We start from the raw sequence: 21,786 nt of genomic DNA, 5'->3' as shown, positions 1-21,786 counted from the left end.
GAGAAATCCAGTCTGGACATTTTTACTGGAGTTTCTTCTGTTTCTTTGAATAAAAAGCGAACGCTGTGGCGCCTCCGCATGCCGGCATGGCTGGCCGACATGGTGGAGGCACCACCAACACTGCAAAAACAATCCAGAAATAAGTAAAAAAATTCTTAAATTAAGTATATTTACCCTTAATTTGAGCAGGTAAATAAGATGATCTGCCAATGGAATGAGTATTTTTACTCTTAAAATAAGATAGTTAGATAATATTTACTTGAAATAAGACGATAAAATAGTTTTTTCTTATTTTAAAAGGAAATTGTCTTGTTCCATTGGCAAAGTGTCTTACTTACGTCCTCAATTCAAGGAAAAATTCACTTATTTTAAGAAAAAATAACTTATTGAGGTTTCTATTTTTTGCAGTGAACTAAAACACTAAAAGAGAATTTAAATAGTTAAGAGCAGGGAGATAAAACCACTATAAATACCTTAAAAACACAAATAAGTTAAAGTGCCACAGTAAGAGTTTAAAAACCTGAAGAAAAAATGCAACTACTTCAAGCTGTTTTTTTTTCTCCAAGATTTGAATTTTCTCCTTTAAATGTAAGCAAGAATGCCACAAACAATATTTTTATTGGCCTGCCACTTCTGGGCTTAAGAACTGTCCCTGTGGTCTTCCATTTCCTTACTATGTTCCTCACAGTGGAAACTGACAGTTTAAATCTCTGAGACAACTTTTTGTATCCTTCCCCCAAACAACTATGATGAACACCCTTTGTTTTTAGATTATTTGAGAGTTGTTCTGAGGCGCCCATGATGAATCTTTAGAGGAGATTCAAACAGGAGATTAACTTGCAACTGGCCACCTTAAATACATTTTCTCATGATTGGATACACCTGGCTATCAAATCTTAATAAAGTTACGAAACCAATTTTGCGTTTCAGTAAGTCAGTGAAAAGTAGCTACGGGTATTCAAATCACTAAAATGATTAGGGTACCCACATTTTTGAACCTGTCAAGTTTTGTTTTAGTGAGTCTTGCACATTTTCTGGTAGTCCTCAATTCAATACCGAAATATTACTGTGTCCATCAGTTATTAGTTATATCAACCTGAAACAGCTATTGCAAAGACCTAAATATTTATAAATGAAAATAAGTAAGATCAATAGGGGTGCCCAAACTTTTTCATATGACTGTATAGCCATTCCTTTTTTTTTTTTCCAAATGGTTAATATTGATCTCAGGGCTGGATTACTAGTCTGCACATTGAATACACACTCTTACATCCTAATCTTTTTGGAGTTATAACAAGAAATGTGGGGTAGTCAGTTCCATGCCTTCACAGTCATCCACGAGTTTCCAGTAATTTCCTATAATCAGCTTCAAGCTGACCTTGAATGTAGTTGAACTTCAATCAATATCAACCAGCAGGAGATCACAAGTAATTTGACTTTGATCAGGGGGGTCATCACCGCTCATATTCTTAAAGAGCAAATTAGAAAAAGCTTCTTGCCAAATATTGTTTTACACAGATGAGGAATTTGTTTTAGTGATAACGTTTTCAACCTTGCCCTGCATGTTGTAGATGTCTACATTGTGTGCAGAATCTTTAGGAAAATGAGTATTTCAACCACATCATCCTTTTCATGCATGTTGTCCTACTCTAAGCTGTATAGAGGGATTATCAGGCAACGTCACTCTACGTCACTTCCGGCCCCAATGGGCATGTCGCCTGCAGAAAGAGCCGCTAACATGTCTTGTTGTGCTGTCGGTTGCACGAACCGTTTTGATAAAAACAATAAAACGCGCAAGTTTTACCGAATCCCATCAACTCGCACCCCTTTCAAGGCAAACAAGAGACGTCATTGGTTGCAAGCCATCAGAAGAAGCGATTGGAACGAGCAGATGATTAAAAATGCATCAATCTGCAGCGATCACTTTATATCAGGTAAGTCTTATCTATAAAAAAGCTAAACGGCATCGCTGATTTTACAAACAATGGTTTTACATACAATTATTAAGTATTACATATATAAACGGGATTAATGAATCTTACAAAACACATTGGAGGATAACTAGCATACAAGCTAATGTACCTTGATTCAGTCTTATCAAGTTGCAACTCATCGGGTCAGCCATAAGTTTTATCATTAACATCATCACGTTGTCTGGTCTAAACTTCTCTGTGTGTGCTGTCTTTTCAATTGATTGACTAATGTCTGTAATAAAGGTTGACGATGATGATGATTGCGTCAATACATTATTTGTACAGGAGAGGCATCAGACGACATCGACAACCCAGACTTTGTCCTGTCTATCTTTCCATACTCAATCCAGCCCGGCAAAGACGGTGTTGCAAAACTGGAGCGGTAAGTATCACATCTGTGTGCTTGATTGTTGTCTGATTACAAGCATGACTCCACATAGTATGAGTGGAAGTGCAAAGAAAAAATATTGATATATTGTAGCTATATAGGTTACCCGGGTTAAAGGTCAGAGCATGTAGTTTTTATTAGACATCTCATATGGAGAGTTGGGATGACTGAGCATGTGATTTGTATGGACTTGAATTTAGGAGATAACACCTGTGGAACTGTTTTGTTTTTTTGTTTTTTGGGGGTTTTTTTGCACTAAATGATTGTTCTCTCCTGTGTGTTTCAGATATAAGAGAAAAAGAAGAAGGGATGCAACCCCCAGCAGGTGTCCAGAAGATGGACATCACTGTACACCCTCTTCCATCTCTCCAACTGAGTGTGGAATAGAGGCTGGTGCTGATCTATATAATGGTATGAAACCTTATTACTATCCTAACTGTAAATGTATCCATGATGATGCAGACAGTTTATTGATATATTTCATTGATATTGATATATGTATATAAAGTTATTTACATTTCATATTAATTATTGTAAATATGATTGTATATTTATATTGTTTTACTGAGTGACAAATGGTTTGATTTATTTATGATTATTCTCATGATTATATTTACAAGCTTGTTCTTGCGCTGTTTTGAGAAGACGTTATTTCACCAACGTCCGTCTTGGGTTACCATGGAAACAAACTCCAACGCCCGTCTTTCATGGAAATCAACGGAGGTTTTTCACATTACTCACAAACATTATAAGCTGAAGTTTGTTGAGTAAAAACCAAGGACAGCATCAAGGACAATCACCTTTTAATTCCCGGATAATTCCCTCATTGTGGCATGCAGCCAACGAGGTATTTTATTATTTGTATATAACGTTACATTGTTTCATTCTGTTGTAAGCCAGCTACAATGTACACTGTGTGGTTTGATGGTAGCTAATTAGTTAATTGTATCAACTGTATTGTTCTGTACAGTTTTCACGGTGCTAATGAAGATTTGGAGGCTTCATTAAATCAGTTCAAGAAATCAATTTGTGCTCGTCGTGCCTGAGGGGAATTACAGTGAAAACTCGGACTGTTTCACCGACGCAAGTGGGACAGAAGATGGCGCCAGAGTCCTTTTCATCGAACATGGGACAGCGCAAGGAACTCCATAACAGCGCAAACTGAAGGCTAAACTCAGCTCGCATCTCACAAACACATAAAGGCAAGAAGATTGCATAAGAGCTACATTTGCATAAAGAAGCCATAAGGAGCTTGGACACTTTACAAGTTGGTGATCTAAGAAAGGGCAATTTTGTAAATGTGCTATTAGTTATTGTGTAAGTGAAGTGTGTGTTGATAGAGAGTAATAATAATAAGCACCCACATATCACATGTTTTGCAATGTTTTTAAGTATTTCATTGACTGTAACCTATATATGGTGTGATTTTCAAGATAACAAGGTCTGACTTAATTCCCTTTTTGCAAGTATTTAAATAAGTGTGCTTTGAGGTTTAAAGTATAATTTCATTGTTAAATCTTATTTGAGGCATTTAAATTAATAAGGGGTTTAATCTACATAAGTATAGGTTATTTTAGAAAAACAATTCTAAAAATTATAAATAATCACACAGCAAGCAGCCATAGTATAAATAGGCTTACAGATTTATTAGATTTACATATTCAGTTTGTGTACAACATGTCAGTGTACAACATGTCAGGACAAGGAGAGCTTACTGATCAAGTAGAAGAGCAGGTTACTGGTCAGGTTAGGGATAAAACTCGTGACAAAGAAGATTCCCAAAAGCAGCCTGAAAAGAGTCAAGTCGGTGATACTGCTGAAGAACACACAGTAAGACGAAGTGAAAGATCCAGAACTCTGACAGAGAAGGGTAGAGGAATGCAGGAGGAAAAAATTAAAGGTCTTTAAGACAAGTTCAGATATATGTATGGTAGATGGAGAAATCACATTAAATACTCAAAGAAAACATTATCAGAAGCAACAGAGTATCTGATGATATGCTCAACCATGTCATCGATGACGTTCATAGTCTCTCTGCAGATGTCCAGTGTGTTTATAATGAACTTCGGACAATCGAAACTCCAGATCAGGAAACACGTCGGAAAGTTGATCTGTGTGTCCATGTATCTCAGTTCATCATAGACAGAGCCTCAAGACGACTGGGTGGGCTTACACCTGATGAAGAAGATGACTGGCCTGAAGCAGGTTCTCTGTTCAACTCTAGTATCAGTTCTCTCATCTCAGACTCGAAGAGGACCTCACTACACACAAATGGGTCCACTGAAAGACGACAAGAAGCTGCTGCTGATGCCGCTGCAAGACAAGCCGTTCTCAAGGTGTCACAAGAACAAGAAAGAGAACAACGGGAAATACAGCGACTGAAAGAAGAAGCTCAGAAGAGAATAGCTGAACAAGAGGCAGCAGCTGTAAAGCGTCATTTGGAAAGAGAAGCAGAGGAGTTGAAAATAAGAATGGAACAAGAAGCAGAAGAGTTGAAATGGAGAATGGAACGAGAAGCAGAAAATCTAAAAAGAAGAATCCAGAGAGAAGAGGAGGAAGCTAAAATCAAGGCTCAACTAGAAGCGGAACACACAGCTCTCCAAAGGACGCTGGATGAGAGGCAAAGAAAGGTACAGCATTTGGAGACAATGAAAGGTCTAAATGCAGCACAAGCGAGAATACAAGTGTATGACCAAGTGGAGGTCACAGAAGAAGAGAAGAAAGATATCATACTGAAGAGTGAATTGAGAACAGTCAATCAAGTGCCTGATCCCACAAGCCCTCCATCCACGTATGTGTTTTCTGCACCAAGGACTGTGATCACCTCTCCAAATGAAAGTACAGCAGAGCTCGTTAAGGTGCTAGCAGATGCTGTGAGTACCAACAGAATCCCAATCCCCGAACCATCAGTATTCAGTGGGGATCCATTGATGTACAGTGACTGGAGACTGTCATTTAAAACGCTGATCGACCAGAAGAACATCCAGGAAAATGAGAAGATCTACTACCTCCGCAGGTATGTGGATGGAGATGCAAAGAAAGCGATCAATGGCTATTTCCTACTCGGCACAGCGTCTGCCTATGTTGCGGCGTGGGAGCTCTTGGACGAGAGATATGGAAACCCATTCACAATCGCACAGTCGTTTAGAGACAAGCTCCACACATGGCCCAAAATGGGACCTAAGGATTGCTTCGAACTCAGAAGGTTTACAGATTTTCTCCGCAGTTGTGAGGCTGCTATGACTCACATAAAGGCTCTGGAAATCTTGAATGACTGCAACGAAAACAGGAAGATTCTCTCCAAGCTACCAGACTGGTTAACGGCCAGGTGGAATCGGAAGTCTACTGAAATAGAAGAACAGAACGGCCAGTTCCCCACCTTCAGCCAGTTTGTTGCATTCCTAATCAAAGAAGCAAAGATCGCCTGTCACCCCATCACCTCTCTGCAGTCACTTAAGCAAGGCGAAGCAGAGAGCCCAAGAGGCAACAGGAACAGGACGATGGGAGCAAAGGTACTGGCTACAAGCTCAGATGAAAAGGAGGTCATGACATGTGTCTTCTGCAAGAAGCATGGACACACCTTGCTCAAATGCAGAAAGTTCATGAAGGAGGAAGTTCAAGAGCGAACAACCTTTGTTAAAGAAAACAAGCTGTGCTTTGGTTGTCTCAAGCCTGGCCACTACTCAAAGAAATGTAGCAGTAGAAGTGAGTGTGATGTGTGCCACAAGCAGCACCCTACCTGCCTGCATGTGGATAGAGCCAAAGGTGACAAGAAACCAACACAAGCTAAGGAAAGGCAAAGTCAAAGCCAAGAGGAAGCTGAATCGTCGCCTCCTGAAGAAACAAGCACAGCTGCTACTGCATACAGAACGATCTCTGGTGAGGCTGGCACACATACCTCTGCAATACTTCCTGTCTGGCTCTCATCTACAACCTGCCCAGAAGAAGAAGTCCTTGTGTATGCGCTACTGGACTCTCAAAGCGACTCAACCTTTATTCTAAGTGAAGTAGCTGACAAGCTGAAAGCCAACAAAGACCAAATTAAGCTCAAGCTCACTACGATGACTGCAACCTCAACAGTAAACTCCCAAAGAGTGAACAATCTACAAGCCCGTGGCTTCTACTCACGAAAGAAGATCTCCCTACCACCAGCCTATACAAGGGAGTTCATTCCAGCCAACAGAGCTCACATACCTACAAACGAAAAGGCAAAAGCTTGGTCCCACCTGGAGCACCTTCAGGAAAAGATCTCACCTCTACTGGAATGTGAAGTAGGCCTGCTCATCGGGTACAACTGCTCACAAGCACTTCTACCAAGAGAAGTTGTATCTGGCAAAACAAACCAGCCCTACGCACAACGCACAGACCTTGGATGGAGCATCGTGGGGTGTGGAAGTCCCTGTGTAGACTATGGAGATGCCATCGGAACGAGTCATTGTATAGAAGTGAGACAAGTGACACCAGATGTTGAGTCTTCTATCAACCTCCGAACGGAAGTACACTATATAAACCGATTCAAGGTGAAAGAAGTGACCACTTCAGAAATCATTAAGGTCCTCGAGTCTGACTTCTCAGAAAGAGCCAAGGAAGATAATCCCATCTCACAAGACGATATGAAGTTCCTGTCAAAGCTGAAAGAGAACATCACACAAAAGGAGAACGGTCACTACGAGATGCCCTTACCATTCAAAAGGGAGCGACCAGAGCTACCTAACAACAAGATAAGTGCAATACACCGCCTGAACTGTCTTGAAAGAAGACTAAAGAAAGATAAAAACTACTACAAGGATTACTGTACCTTTATGGAGGATATCATCTCTCGTGGTGATGCAGAAAGAGTCCCTGAGGAAGAAATCAACAACAGCCCAGCTTGGTACATCCCTCATCACGGAGTGTATCATCCGCAGAAACCAGGAAAAATTCGTGTCGTTTTTGACTGTTGTGCCCGGTTCCGAGATACATCCCTTAATGACCATCTCCTCACTGGTCCTGACCTGACAAACGCACTGGTTGGTGTCCTGTGCCGCTTCCGAAAGGGCCCTGTTGCAGTCATGTGTGATGTCGAAAGAATGTTCCACCAGTTTCAAGTAAGAAAGGATGATCAAGACTATCTACACTTCTTATGGTGGGAGAATGGCTGCATGGATACAGTACCATCAGTCTACAGAATGAAAGTCCACCTGTTTGGGGCAGCATCGTCCCCTGGCTGTGCCAACTTTGGCCTCAAACATCTGGCAGCACAAGGAAAAGGTCAGTTCAGTGAAGAAACTAAACGCTTTATCCAACGAGATTTCTATGTGGACAACGGTCTGACAAGTGTGGAAAATGAAGATAAAGCCATACAACTTGTCAGAGAATCAAGAGAACTTTGCAGCACTGGGAAGTTGAGACTACACAAGTTTGTCTCAAACAGCAAGAATGTCATGGCGGGCATCCCAGAAGAAGAATGTACTGCAGTGAAAGAACAAGACATGGACTTCGGAGTACTACATGTGGAGAGAGCTCTTGGAGTAGAGTGGTGCGTTACATCAGACACTTTCCAGTTCAGAGTCCAAGTAAAGCCCCATCCACTGACAAGAAGAGGTCTGCTCTCAACCGTAGCCTCCATTTATGACCCCCTGGGGTTCGTGGCACCCTTTGTCCTCGTTGGGAAGCAAGTTCTCCAGCAGATGTGCCGAGACAAAGCCGACTGGGATGAAGAACTATCAGAAGCCCTAAGACCTCAATGGGAGTCATGGCTCAGAGACCTACCCAATCTGTCTGAGACACACATCAGGAGATGCTACTTACCTTCAGATTTCGGCAACGTCAAAAGCTACGAACTTCACCATTTCGCAGATGCAAGCGTCTCAGGATATGGCGAATGTAGCTACCTGCGATCCATCAATGAATCTGATGAAGTCCACTGCTGTCTCGTAATGGGAAAGGCAAGAGTTACTCCAACAAAAGTCACAACAATACCCAGACTTGAACTCGCTGCAGCAGTTGTTGCAGTTCGAACCAGCGATATGCTCCGGAATGAGCTCGAAATCCAAGATCTACAAGAGTTCTTCTGGACAGATTCCAGAGTTGTTCTTGGCTACATAAACAACGATGCTAGAAGATTTCAAGTCTTTGTCGCCAACCGCATCGAAAGAGTCAAGTCAAGTACAAAGCCTGAACAGTGGTCCTATGTTGCTTCTGAGGACAACCCTGCAGATCATGCCTCTCGAGGTTTGACTGCAGACCAACTAAAGTTCTCAAACTGGTATACCGGCCCGAAGTTTCTTTGGCAAAGAGGTCCACTGCAGAGAGAATGCAAGGTGGGAGAAGTCAACGAAGATGATCCCGAACTTCGTAAGGCTCTTGTGTGCAATACTGAGACAAAGGAAGAGAGATCTTTATTAGACCACCTGAAGAAGTTTTCAGACTGGACAAGAGCTGTAAAAGCAGTTGCAAGATTACAGCGAATGGCCAAAGAACACAAAGGTCTGAAGCAACGCACCAATGAAAGTACAAGCATCGAGGAAAGGACAGAAGCAGAGCTTGCCATCATTAAGCTAGCTCAAAAGGAAGCATTCCCAGCTGAGATCAAAAGACTCAAGCAAAAGCAGGAAATTGTAAAGACCAAAGAAAGTAAGCTACAGAAGTTAAGCCCCTTCCTGGATGAAGAAGGGATCCTCAGGGTGGGAGGACGTCTAGGTCAAGCTGCACTACACCCACACATAAAGCATCCAGCAATTATTCCACGGAAAAGCCACATATCATCCTTACTCATCAAGCACCACCACGAAAAGATCCAACACCAAGGACGTGGAATGACAACAAACGCACTCAGAGCTAATGGATGGTGGATCCTGGGATGCAGCAGTGCTGTCTCATCACACATCTACAAATGTGTGAAGTGCCGAATATACAGACGACGCACCGAAGAACAAAGAATGGGCGACTTACCTCAAGATCGAATGGAAGCAGCTCCACCTTTCACGTACACTGGAATGGATTGCTTCGGCCCAATCGGCATTAAAGAAGGAAGAAAGGATCTCAAAAGATATGGACTCATACTTACCTGTCTATGTTCAAGATCCATTCACATAGAAGTAATCGACGATATGACAACCGACGCATTCATCAATGCACTCAGATCATTCATTGCCATCAGAGGAAACGTTCGCCAACTGAGATGCGACCAAGGGACTAATTTCGTTGGTGCAAGGAGAGAGTTTGCAGAACTCATGAAAGGAATGAATGAAGAGAGACTGAAGGCTCTAGGATGTGAGTTCCTCATGAATACTCCTGTGGCAAGTCACATGGGTGGCATATGGGAGAGGCAGATAAGAACGATAAGGAGCATCTTGACTGCAGTTCTGGACCAGTCTGCACAAAGGCTCGACAGCACCTCTCTCCGGACTTACCTGTATGAAGTCATGTCCATCATCAACAGCCGGCCACTTACCGCTGAACATCTGAACGACCCATCTGGACCTGAACCACTAACCCCGAACCACATTCTGACTATGAAATCAACAATCATTCTTCCCCCACCTGGACAATTTGTCAAGCAAGATCTCTATCTACAAAAGAGGTGGCGCCGAGTCCAGTATTTGGCCAATGAGTTTTGGAACAGATGGAGGAAAGAATATCTTCTCAACCTGCAACAAAGACAGAAGTGGTGTAAAACCAGAAGGAACTCAAAAGTCAATGACATCGTCCTTCTCCATGACGAACAGACACCACGCAACAAATGGAAACTAGCAAGAGTCACTGAAGTCTACCCAGGGAAAGATGGTAGGGTCAGAAAGCTGAAGCTGCTAGTTAGCCACACCACATACAATAGCAAAGGGAAAGCTACAACGAGTAAGGTGTATTTAGAGAGACCTATACACAAAGTTGTTACTTTGATAGAAGCAGATTAGATGCAATACGTGAGTTTATTTAGCTTACCTTTGAGAAATATCCTTTGATGATATGATATGGTACCTGCTATAACTCTAAGAAATCCCACATACTGTTAGTTTGTGTAATTTGGTGGGAGTGTAAATGTATCCATGATGATGCAGACAGTTTATTGATATATTTCATTGATATTGATATATGTATATAAAGTTATTTACATTTCATATTAATTATTGTAAATATGATTGTATATTTATATTGTTTTACTGAGTGACAAATGGTTTGATTTATTTATGATTATTCTCATGATTATATTTACAAGCTTGTTCTTGCGCTGTTTTGAGAAGACGTTATTTCACCAACGTCCGTCTTGGGTTACCATGGAAACAAACTCCAACGCCCGTCTTTCATGGAAATCAACGGAGGTTTTTCACATTACTCACAAACATTATAAGCTGAAGTTTGTTGAGTAAAAACCAAGGACAGCATCAAGGACAATCACCTTTTAATTCACGGATAATTCCCTCATTGTGGCATGCAGCCAACAAGGTATTTTATTATTTGTATATAACGTTACATTGTTTCATTCTGTTGTAAGCCAGCTACAATGTACACTGTGTGGTTTGATGGTAGCTAATTAGTTAATTGTATCAACTGTATTGTTCTGTACAGTTTTCACGGTGCTAATGAAGATTTGGAGGCTTCATTAAATCAGTTCAAGAAATCCATTTGTGCTCGTCGTGCCTGAGGGGAATTACACTGACCAAGACGGCCTGCAAACTCATTTGGATTTTTATAAAGGGACGTAGATCTGTGTGTTCCTAAATGTTAACATATTAATTATTGCAGAATAGAATAGTCACTAGTGTACGGAAGAGGTATAGGGCCACTGGAAAAAAAAAAAAGTAAACTGATTTTTAAATTTTATTTCAGTTTAACATGGGAACAAAGTCAGAATTCTGAGATTAAAGTCAGAATTCTGACTTTTTTCTCAGAATTCTGACTTTTTTCCCATATTATACTGAAATAAAATAAACAAAAACAGTTAACTTTTTTTTTTTTTTTCCAGTGGCCCTTATCCTCTTCCGTATTAGTGGGATTAATCAGTTAGTAATGTTTATATTTGTTGCAAACAGGTATTTGCCCACAGTGTGACTGATCACCCAGAATGTAACTATTTGTTTTTTGTAAAGATAAGCATGTAAAATTTGTATTTATTTTTCAGAAGGTATGGTCCAAAAGACTGTCCATGATGACCTCCAGCTGAAGTACAGCCAACTTCATACAGAGTGTGATAACCTGCGTGAGGACATCAACAAACTGAAAACAGAATGAACAATTAAAAGAAATGCTCGGGACTGCACAGTTCTCTTTTGCGTCACTGAAGTGTAAAGCAGCACAGGTGCTGTTTTTCACAGGTCTAACCAGTGCCCTCTTTAATTGGGTCCTGCAGACAATTAAGGACAGTGTTGAGGTCATCCGTGGCTCTCTGACCCTAGAAGATCATCTTTAGGCTGTACTCATGAAACTCAGATTAGGACTCACCAACAAGGATATTGCATTCAGATTTAATGTTAACGAATGTGACATCTCTAAAATCTTAAGAAGTTGGCTGCCTATTATGTCTCAGATTTTGAAACCTTTAATCAAGTGGCCAAGTAAGCATGCTATTTTAAAGAATATGCCAAAATGTTTCAAACCTAAATACCAGTGTTGCAGGTGCATTATTGACTGCACAGAAATTTTTATTAACAGACCAACAAATTTAACAGCCAGAGCCCAAACATATTCAAATTATAAGAGCCGTAACACAGTTAAGTATTTGATTGGCATGTCACCTGCAGGAGCAATTACATTTCTGTCTGCAGGTTGGGGTGGGCGTGTTTCTGATAAACAACTTACAGCCGAGTCTGGATTTTATGACCTTCTACAAGTAAATGATGAGATACTAGCAGATCGTGGTTTTACCATTAGAGATGAGCTTGCCTTGCGTGGTGCTACCCTGAGGATCCCTCACTTTACCAAAGGTAAAAGGCAGTTGTCTGCTCAAGAGGTGGAAACATTGAGGCGTTTGTCCAATGTTAGAATACACATTGAAAGAATAATAGGGAGATGGAAAACTTTCCGAATTCTTACTACTGTTATTCCTTTATCACAGGTGGACCTGTTAGATGACATTGTAATTGTTTGTGCAGCATTGACAAGCATTTGCAAATGCATAGTCCCTAGAAAATAAATTAAAAGCCCTTAATTGAATTGTGCCAAAATTAAGACATCTATGAATTGAGGTTTAAATGTCATTGAATATTATTTTTTTGAAAAAAATGATTGCCTAAGTATTTTCACTGCATAAGCTCATTGAACATTCAAAAGCTGTGGTTTAAAACATTTTGCAGCAGTTTTGGTTCAAAATGTGTGTTGTATCCAGTTTGCTTTTGAATATTGAGATTTTTCCTCATTCCTCTGTTGTATGATATATTTCAAAATCTTAAATGAAATATGCAGATATTTTGCTTTGTGTTTTGCCATTGAAAAGAAAACAATTCAATCAGCTGATACCTGTGTAAACCCTGTGTAAATATTAATAAAGTATTCAAGAGTCAAGGAAACATTGAAATATATTTATTCTTGTGCATGTAACCAATAATAAAAATAACAATATTAAACAATCTTGTCATAAGATGCACACTGAGAACCTCTATGTTTAAGAGTGCATTTTTTCTAGTTTTTCTGTTTTTTGCGCTGATCACAATACCATTCTCTAGCCTTTCTTTTTACTTTTGCACATTCGTAATGGAAATGCCTATTGCACTTTGCACAGGTGGGAATGAATGTCCGGCCACTGAATTTTGGGCCATTTTTTCTCGTCATTTATCCACTCACCGGCATGTAACGCGTATGGGTCATTAAGACGTATTCCATTAACTAGTGTTAATTTAGCAGCATAACTTATTTTATCACTAGGTGATAAACTGTTGTAGAACGCTGACAACATCGCTAGTTAGCAGATCGCAACTGCTAAATAACCGCGTATAATCACAACATTCGACCAGACACTTTAAAGGACCCGGCACTTTTTGCAGTCAAGATGCGCGCGCATCCGCCGTGTTGATAAACAAATAATCCCTCTATAGGATTGAAAGCCAACTACCAATTAAGTAAATCAGGTGGTGTTTATCTATGTAACGAGAAGGGGTGTGGCCTAATGACATCAACACCCTATATAAGGTTTGCTTAAAGCTACAGTGTGTAACTTTTGGCGACATCTAGCGGTCAGACTGCAGCAACATGAACATCTCCCCCCACCGCTTCTCCCCCCCAACAGTACGGCGAGCGTTCAGAACAAAATGTCTTCCACGACGTCCGCATCACCTACCTTCTCAAGTGATGAGGTTTGTTTACATAGATAATTTTACAGATAGTATTTCATTAGTTTGTGTAGGGTATAGATTTCATGTAGACTTAAGATAATAAATATAGCCGTTATTTTTTCTACATCGTTGTGACGTTTTGGCGATCTCGCAATCGCTAGTTTGTTGGCTCTGCGCTGCCGTAGCGCAAAGATGTCTGCCTCCATGGCTGCAAGACCCGCTCCTATGTAATTATAAATAACGAATTCTAAGGCAACGCAAATATTATGGTTAAGAGGCTGAGCTCGTAGATGTTGATAAATAACATAGTTATGTATAATATATTACATTTCTGACTGTATATCCCTGTAATTATTACACACTGTAGCTTTAATTATTAGGCAACTTCCTTTCCTTTGGCAAAATGGGTCAGAAAAGAGATTTGACAGCCTCTGAAAAGTCAAAAATTGTCAGATGTCTTTCAGAGGGGTGCAGCAATTTGGAAATTGCCAAGCTTTTGTCATCGCACAATCAAGCGGTTCATGGCAAATAGCCAACGGCGGCGCAAGAAGCTTGTTGAAAAAAGGAGATGCAAAATAACTCCCCATGAATTGAGAAGGATCAAGTGTGAAGCTACCAGGAAGCCATTAGCCACCAGTTGTGCCATAGTTCAGAGCTGCAACATCTCTGGAGTGCCGAGAAGCACAAGGTGCTCAATACTCAGGGACCTGGCCAAGGTAAGGACAGCCGAAAAAAGGCCACCTTTGAACAAAACACACAAGACAAAATGTCAAGATTGGGCCAAGAAATATCTGAAGACTGATTTCTCCAAAGTGTTTTGGTCTGATGAAATGAAAGTGAGTCTTGATGGGCCGGATGGATGGGCACCAGAGGGGGTACAGGAGAGTGCCCCTCCTGGGGACTCCCTTGTTCTTCTGGGGGACTTCAACGCTCACGTGGGCAATGACAGTGAGACCTGGCGAGGCGTGGTTGGAAGGAATGGCCCACCTGACCTGAACTCGAGCTGTGTTCTGTTGTTGGACTCCTTTGCTCATCGTCGATGTCCATAACGGACACCATGTTCAAGCATAAGGGTGACCATATGTGCTCTTGGCACCAGGACAGATTCCCCTGGAGGAGCTGGCCCAAGTGGCTGGGGAGAGGGACGCCTGGGCCTCCCTACTGAAGCTGCTACCCCCGCGACCCGACCTCGGATAAGCGGAAGAAGATGGATGAATGGATTCCCACAATCCAATGTGGCACTAGCAATCTTAAAAATATGTTGGCCCTATTTTAAAAAGTCCTAGGGCTCCTTACAGTGGCGTACACAGACATTTTGTGTTACCACGTTTTGACTCCCAAGATGGCACTTTAGCACACATTTTGGCTTCTAAGATTTCCTTTACCATGTGTTTTGGCTCCCAACTGGGCACTTCAGTAGTGTTTCCCACAGGATTTTAGGAGACTGTGGTGGGAGAGTCTCTGACCCTTGGGGGTTTTGCACATTTTTAAGCATGGTGTATACCACGTAAAGGGGAATGCCATTTTTTTTTTTTACATTTGGCCCTTGATTTTACGTTATGACATCATGTTCTACTCACCCTTATGAGTTTTGTGTCATTTAAAGCTGTTCTGAAGATATTCCGTTAGGTTATATCCAAGTAACATCTTCCTTTGGGCAACGAGTTCAAGGCACAAAGTAAACTGTTGACAAGTTGATTAGGTGACTGTTGCCGTTATTCAAGATATCATTTCAAATTCAGTTATTTATTTTAGACCAAATAATATTTTACATTTACATCCCGCTCGCTCCCTGAGGGTAAACATGCTGTGGCTCTGACAGCAGCGCTGAGAGGGACTCCTGCTGGGTTGGGACGGGGGAGGCGCCCCACGGCAGCACCTGCTGCTGGAGGTTAAGAGTAGGAACGATACTCGCTTTTTTGAAAAAGAGTCACTGGAAGGGTCTGAAAAGTTGCTAAATATAGCGACATAGTCACTGAGTTGGCAACAATGCGGGCGAACCGGGGCTGCATTTTAATATAGGAGGGTGGGACACGCGCTTCGAAGAAAAAACTGGCAGTTGGAGTTGGTCTCACCGGGGAGTAGAACCGCTACTGACCATCTATGAGCGTGACGTGCCTTCTTCCTGTCGCTTGGTTACGGCTGTAAACAATTTGTCCCTATGGCGCTCGGTTACGGGCGGTATGAAAGTACAGCTGTGGAATGATCTGATAAACTGACAGATCTTTTTTTTGTTGTTGCTTTCTCTCTCTCTGTCTATATGAGACTGTGGCAGGCCACCACAGTCTTATTCATTAATGGGAAACATTGCTTTAGTATAAGTCTAGACTCATCAGAAGGTACTGCAACATTCGTTTTGGTACCCAAGGTTGCAACATTTTGGCCCTAAAGGAGGCACTTTAGCATGTGTTTTGCCCCCCAAGAGCTCACTTTAACATGCATTTTAGCTCCAGAGAGAACACTTTAGCACAGACTTAGGCTCAGTGCATGTCACTGGCTCCTAACTAAATTCAAATTAAGTTAGCATTTGAACAATTGTGTTGATGTTTCAGTCATGAGAGAATCGACTCCCTGATTGCTCCTTAAAGTGAACAACAGGTGTTGAGTCCTGGTTTGGAGCTTTTTCTCACACTTTTTTTCCCTAGTGAGATATTGGTGACAGAGTTAGTAGATCTCATTTAATCCAATGATAAATCTACAGTTTCCACATATTATTCTACACAGGGATCTGTTTAGGGAAAAGTATGGAGAGAACTATGGGGCAGTTAATTTGCAATCATTCCATTTTCTTTTAACAGGTTATCAGGGGAGAGCGCGAACGCAGTCCCCCACTACCAGAAATTATGCAGTCGAGATTCCCACATTTGGGGAATTCGCAGGGGTCAGCACAACCAGAGTGCAATGGCTGAGCCTCACCCTGGGTGAACCACCTTCTTGATCATGGTATCTCCCCTGCCAGGTAAGTATGAGTTGCTCAGCTCACACACCGGGATTCATTTCACACACACACTTAAATGACTAATGGTCTAAATACACCATCAACTAGCAGGACCATGTAAAGCCTGAAGGCAGCCATCCTACACCAGTTAAAGTCTTTCTGACCTGCTTGGGTATAAAAAAGTACGGAGCCCCCTAGGGGACATGGGGATTTTTTTTTCTTTTGCGTTACCTCGCAAAACTTTTGCGTTCCCTCGCAATACTTTTGCGTTCCCTCGCAATACTTTTGCGTTACCTCGCAATACTTTTGCGTTCCCTCGCAAAACCTTTTGCGTTCCCTCGCAAAACCTTTTGCGATACCTCGCAATAGGGCTTGGTCGTCGTGACCATGTTGACGGCGCACTTTACGGCTTCCTTAGACTATTGCCTGTGTTCTCCCTCTCAGCCGTGTTTTATTTCGTTTAATTTCACCGTAACTTGATTTCAACCATGGTAAACCGTTGCAGTATTGTGGGCTGTAACAGCGCATCACATGATCGCCGAGGGAAAAACCTACAAAATGGGATAACTTTCCACCGCTGTCCTGCCTGGAGGCGCAAACACGGAGACCAAGTTTCACAGATAACAAAAAGTCGTCGGCTAGCTTGGATCGCGGCTGTAAGACGACAGAACAGAACTTTCCACAGTATCCTGATGTCAATGCGAGTGTGTTCCCTGCATTTTCATTCTGGTAAGTTAAAGATGCACGGTTTTATTTTATAGCCTACAGCGTTTCCTTCCTTCATCCGTGGCAACACATACAAGCATGAACGCGCGCCCAGAGATTGTTGATATAGCATTTTCATCCTCGTTGGTTGATATAGCATTTTATCCTCTTTGGTAGAACACACTGCCAGTTCCTACAAGGACAGGGACATCCCTCTCCATTTTCAAAAAAAACCCTGAGGTTGACAGCTGTCATAGCACCACTTATAAATTTTGCTGATCCTAGCGCTTACCAGCCGTCTTGTAATGTAATGTAATCATATAATACAATATAATAATGTGTATATTGAGGATCATTGATAACATTATGGTTCTATATGTGTTCAACACTGCTGCTGTGGATAATAATTTTAAATTGTGTCACCAGGAAAACCAGCAAATGAAATGTACACCTCACATCCGGATTGGGCACCATCACTACACTTGGGCCACACTGAGATAAAGGCCACACAGACTGCACGCTATGAGAGACAGGAAAAGAGAAAACGGCAAAGGACTGACAGTACACCTGCGAGGATGAGACAGCTATTGATGACCTTGTTCCACCCGGTAAGCCTTACAGAGCCAGCAGATTCAACACCGTATGTTGCTTTTGTGGCTTTTTCAGCTGCATGATGCACATTTAGCTAAAAGAGGTCCTTATTTTATCCATAGTGGAGACACCAGCACCAGCTGAGGATGGAGCTGAGCAGACACCGCTGACAGAATGTGACTTCTGTCAGCGCCGGCGTGCTGAAATCAACCGGCTGCTGGAGGAGAACAGGACCCTGAAACGTGAGCTTGGCCAGAGAAAAATGGATGAAGATTTCCTGAAGGAAGACACCGTCAAAGTGAAATACTACACTGGACTTCCACACCTTAAAGTCAACCACTTTATTCTGGTGTTTATGAATTACTGTATTAAAGAAAAGATTGATGCTCAATATGGAATTGACGATTTCTTTGTATCAACAATACACTCTAAGCAAACATTTAACAAGTGGGTTGTTTTTTAGCCATAGGTGTGTTTTGCATCCATACCCAAAAGCAAGAGGTCTCAAACGATCAGATCCTTTTCAGTGTTTATTTGCAAGTAGTGAAACTTGAGAACACAGTGTAGCGCAGAACAGTGCAGTGCAGTTTGAATGCTTGTAGGTAAATGGTTACAAATAAAAAATGGACGCGATGAAAATGCAGTGCAATTACTTACAATAACATAGTATGTATTTATACAAAATGTTCAATCCTATTAATAAGTCGGTCTTAATGAAACATCAATGGAGAAATTGAAAGTGGAGATATTGCAAATTATTATTATACAAATTGTAGTTATAGTAAACATTAACAGTTAAACACTGTTAGTGCAAATTCTTATATAAGTATTTATAATAATATGCATTACTTAAATTGTATAAATAAAGGCTGCGATGCAATATGTCATGATATACAATAATAAAATCTATAATTGTATAATATAACAACGTGCAATAATATGCAAATATAACAATACAATGTAATAATACAAAATACTATGCTTTTTATAAAAAATGTCTATGTATAAAAAAAATTCCAAAGTAATAAAAAATACGTATTTATGAAACATCAATTACAAACATAAAAATTGGAGGTAGATCAAATTAAGTAATAACAGATATCAATAACATTTGAAGTAGTGCAAATTATTACCGGTACTATAGTACACATTAAAAAACAATGTTAGTGCAATGTCTTATATAATTACTTTTAACAATATGCATTTCTTAAATTGTATAAATAAAGGCTGCGATGCAATATGTCATGATATACAATAATATAATCTATAATTGTATTGTAATATAACGACGTGCAATAATATGCAGCTGCAATGTCTTTCACTGTCTCACAGTGCTGGAGAAGGACAGCTGGTGGAGCATTTTCAAACTTTGGGTCGCGCAGACGGTCTTGCAGGGGTTTTGGGATCACAGCTGGCTGGACAGGAGCAGCATAGTTGTGAAAGTAGGACTTCACTGTGGACATACAAACTGACCTATGGTTCTGAAGAACAGGGAACATTGACGATAAGTCGTCCAATGTGGCTTGGGCAGTGCGTCTGCTGGCCCGTGTCCGTAGGCCAGGCATGGGAATGTTGTCATCGATGACTCTGTCCAGAGCAATCCTCTGCGCTTTGGATGAAGTGAAGTCCATCTTGTGGGCGACTTCACCGCTGACTTTGTTGATAACTGCTGGTATTTTCCAATAAGCTGGCACATCTGTCACAGTCTTTTTCCCACGGATGCGGACTGCTGCCTCAATCATAAACAGCAGAGCCCCAACATGTGTACATGCCTCTGCAATTCCAGCCATGCATGTACAGTGTGCACAGCAAACCTGCCCATCGTCAGCAATGATGACCCATGGCTTCAGGGGAGTCTCATTAATGCGCTGAGAGTGCAAGACCTGAGGAGAAAAAAAATAGACATAAATTATGCAGGTAAGGACACCATTATATTTCATTCTATGCAGGAAAGCAAACGTTAACCTCAACCCCTCATGCATGTGTATACATATCATATAAATCACAGTTATACAACAGTAAAGTATAACAACCACGCTGTTATATTGTTATATCACTTAAAAGAAAAATAAATGAAATGAGCACAGGACATTTAAACCTGCATAATACCTCTGACTGAATGATTTAAGCTCAAAGTTACCCGTTACAGTGTTTTATGAGGTCAGATTTAATAACCCGCAGTCAATACTGCACTCATTTTTCTAAATAGTTCACTTTGAAAGACTGATTCAAACTAGGAGTTAACTTGAATGGCCACAGCACTGCATTATTGTTTATTTTTTTATATTTTGCGGATCTTTGACTATTTAATCTGTTCCTTAAAATTTTATTAATAACAATGTTCAATAAATGATTTTCAACAAAATAGAGATGTAACACCTATCCAGTTTCTGAATGATGGTAAAAAAATCTTGTTTCTACCAGCAGCTGGGGGAGACTAGATTAGAAGATGGTTCAGAAAACCTGTTAGGACACATTTTTTTTCTAACACTAAGTATCAAACAAATGCTGATTTCTATTTCAGCAAATTATTCTTAAAATTTTTTTTTATATTTTGAATAAATGTTTTGATGAAGATTTGAGATTCCTTTCACTGAATGAATGGTCACAAAGCTAGTGTTAAGCTTGAAGTCTCTGGCCAAGCTCACCTTTCAGGGTCCTGTTCTCCTCCAGCAGCCGGTTGATTTCAGCACGCCGGCTCTGACAGAAGTCACATTCTGTCAGCGGTGTCTGCTCAGCTCCATCCTCAGCTGGTGCTGGTGTCTCCACTATGGATAAAATAAGGACCTCTTTTAGCTAAATGTGCATCATGCAGCTGAAAAAGCCACAAAAGCAACATACGGCGTTGAATCTGCTGGCTCTGTAAGGCTTACCGGGTGGAACAAGGTCATCAATAGCTGTCTCATCCTCGCAGGTGTACTGTCAGTCCTTTGCCATTTTCTCTTTTCCTGTCTCTCATAGCGTGCAGTCTGTGTGGCCTTTATCTCAGTGTGGCCCAAGTGTAGTGATGGTGCCCAATCCGGATGTGAGGTGTACATTTCATTTGCTGGTTTTCCTGGTGACACAATTTAAAATTATTATCCACAGCAGCAGTGTTGAACACATATAGAACCATAATGTTATCAATGATCCTCAATATACACATTATTATATTGTATTATATGATTACATTACATTACAAGACGGCTGGTAAGCGCTAGGATCAGCAAAATTTATAAGTGGTGCTATGACAGCTGACAACCCTAAGGGTTTTTTTTGAAAATGGAGAGGGATGTCCCTGTCCTTGTAGGAACTGGCAGTGTGTTCTACCAAAGAGGATTAAATGCTATATCAACCAACGAGGATGAAAATGCTATATCAACAATCTCTGGGCGCGCGTTCATGCTTGTATGTGGTGCCACGGATGAAGGAAGGAAACACTGTAGGCTATAAAATAAAACCGTGCATCTTTAACTTACCAGAATGAAAATGCAGGGAACACACTCGCATTGACATCAGGATACTGTGGAAAGTTCTGTTCTGTCGTCTTACAGCCGCGATCCAAGCTAGCCGACGACTTTTTGTTATCTGTGAAACTTGGTCTCCGTGTTTGCGCCTCCAGGCAGGACAGCGGTGGAAAGTTATCCCATTTTGTAGGTTTTTCCCTCGGCGATCATGTGATGCGCTGTTACAGCCCACAATACAGCAACGGTTTACCATGGTTGAAATCAAGTTACGGTGAAATTAAACGAAATAAAACACGGCTGAGAGGGAGAACACAGGCAATAGTCTAAGGAAGCCGTAAAGTGCGCCGTCAACATGGTCACGACGACCAAGCCCTATTGCGAGGTAACGCAAAAGGTTTTGCGAGGGAACGCAAAAGGTTTTGCGAGGGAACGCAAAAGTTTTTGCGAGGGAACGCAAAAGTATTGCGAGGTAACGCAAAAATATTGCGAGGGAACGCAA

General features: G+C 41.2%; 3 protein-coding genes, 1 long non-coding RNA gene and 1 other non-coding gene across 7 annotated transcripts in view; 3 read left to right on the top strand and 2 right to left on the bottom strand.

The window, feature by feature from the left end:
- The window catches only part of LOC119785735, a 63,404-nt gene that overhangs the window by 26,814 nt on the left and 14,804 nt on the right, over window positions 1–21,786 (bottom strand). The window lies entirely within an intron of this gene.
- Window positions 1,701–11,571, top strand: LOC119785751 (THAP domain-containing protein 1 A-like). The gene is made up of 4 exons (XM_038288547.1): window positions 1,701–1,934; window positions 2,259–2,355; window positions 2,648–2,772; window positions 11,462–11,571. The coding sequence occupies exons 1-4, from the start codon at window positions 1,706–1,708 to the stop codon at window positions 11,569–11,571; spliced, it is 561 nt and encodes a 186-aa protein (XP_038144475.1). The 5' UTR covers window positions 1,701–1,705.
- Window positions 4,637–10,960, top strand: LOC119785734. The gene is made up of 2 exons (XM_038288498.1): window positions 4,637–7,086; window positions 8,509–10,960. Exons 1-2 carry the CDS (start codon window positions 4,833–4,835, stop codon window positions 10,254–10,256), a joined length of 4,002 nt encoding a protein of 1,333 aa, XP_038144426.1. The 5' UTR covers window positions 4,637–4,832; the 3' UTR covers window positions 10,257–10,960.
- On the bottom strand, window positions 16,411–16,574 carry LOC119785766. The gene has a single exon (XR_005281093.1). It is a non-coding gene; the product is annotated as a U1 spliceosomal RNA (small nuclear RNA).
- Window positions 17,262–18,232, top strand: LOC119785737. 2 transcript variants are annotated; one of them, XR_005281082.1, is made up of 3 exons: window positions 17,262–17,274; window positions 17,677–17,858; window positions 17,964–18,232. It is a non-coding gene; the product is annotated as an uncharacterized LOC119785737 (long non-coding RNA). The 2 variants fall into 2 exon arrangements; XR_005281081.1 differs by lacking the exon at window positions 17,262–17,274 and having other exon boundaries at window positions 17,406–17,858.

The sequence above is a fragment of the Cyprinodon tularosa genome, unplaced genomic scaffold, assembly GCF_016077235.1.
Source record: "Cyprinodon tularosa strain WSP-4 unplaced genomic scaffold, ASM1607723v1 ctg257, whole genome shotgun sequence".
NCBI classification, from domain to species: Eukaryota; Metazoa; Chordata; class Actinopteri; order Cyprinodontiformes; family Cyprinodontidae; genus Cyprinodon; species Cyprinodon tularosa.
Note: the sequence above shows the minus strand (reverse complement) of the source record. Positions and strands in the feature narration are given on the sequence as shown.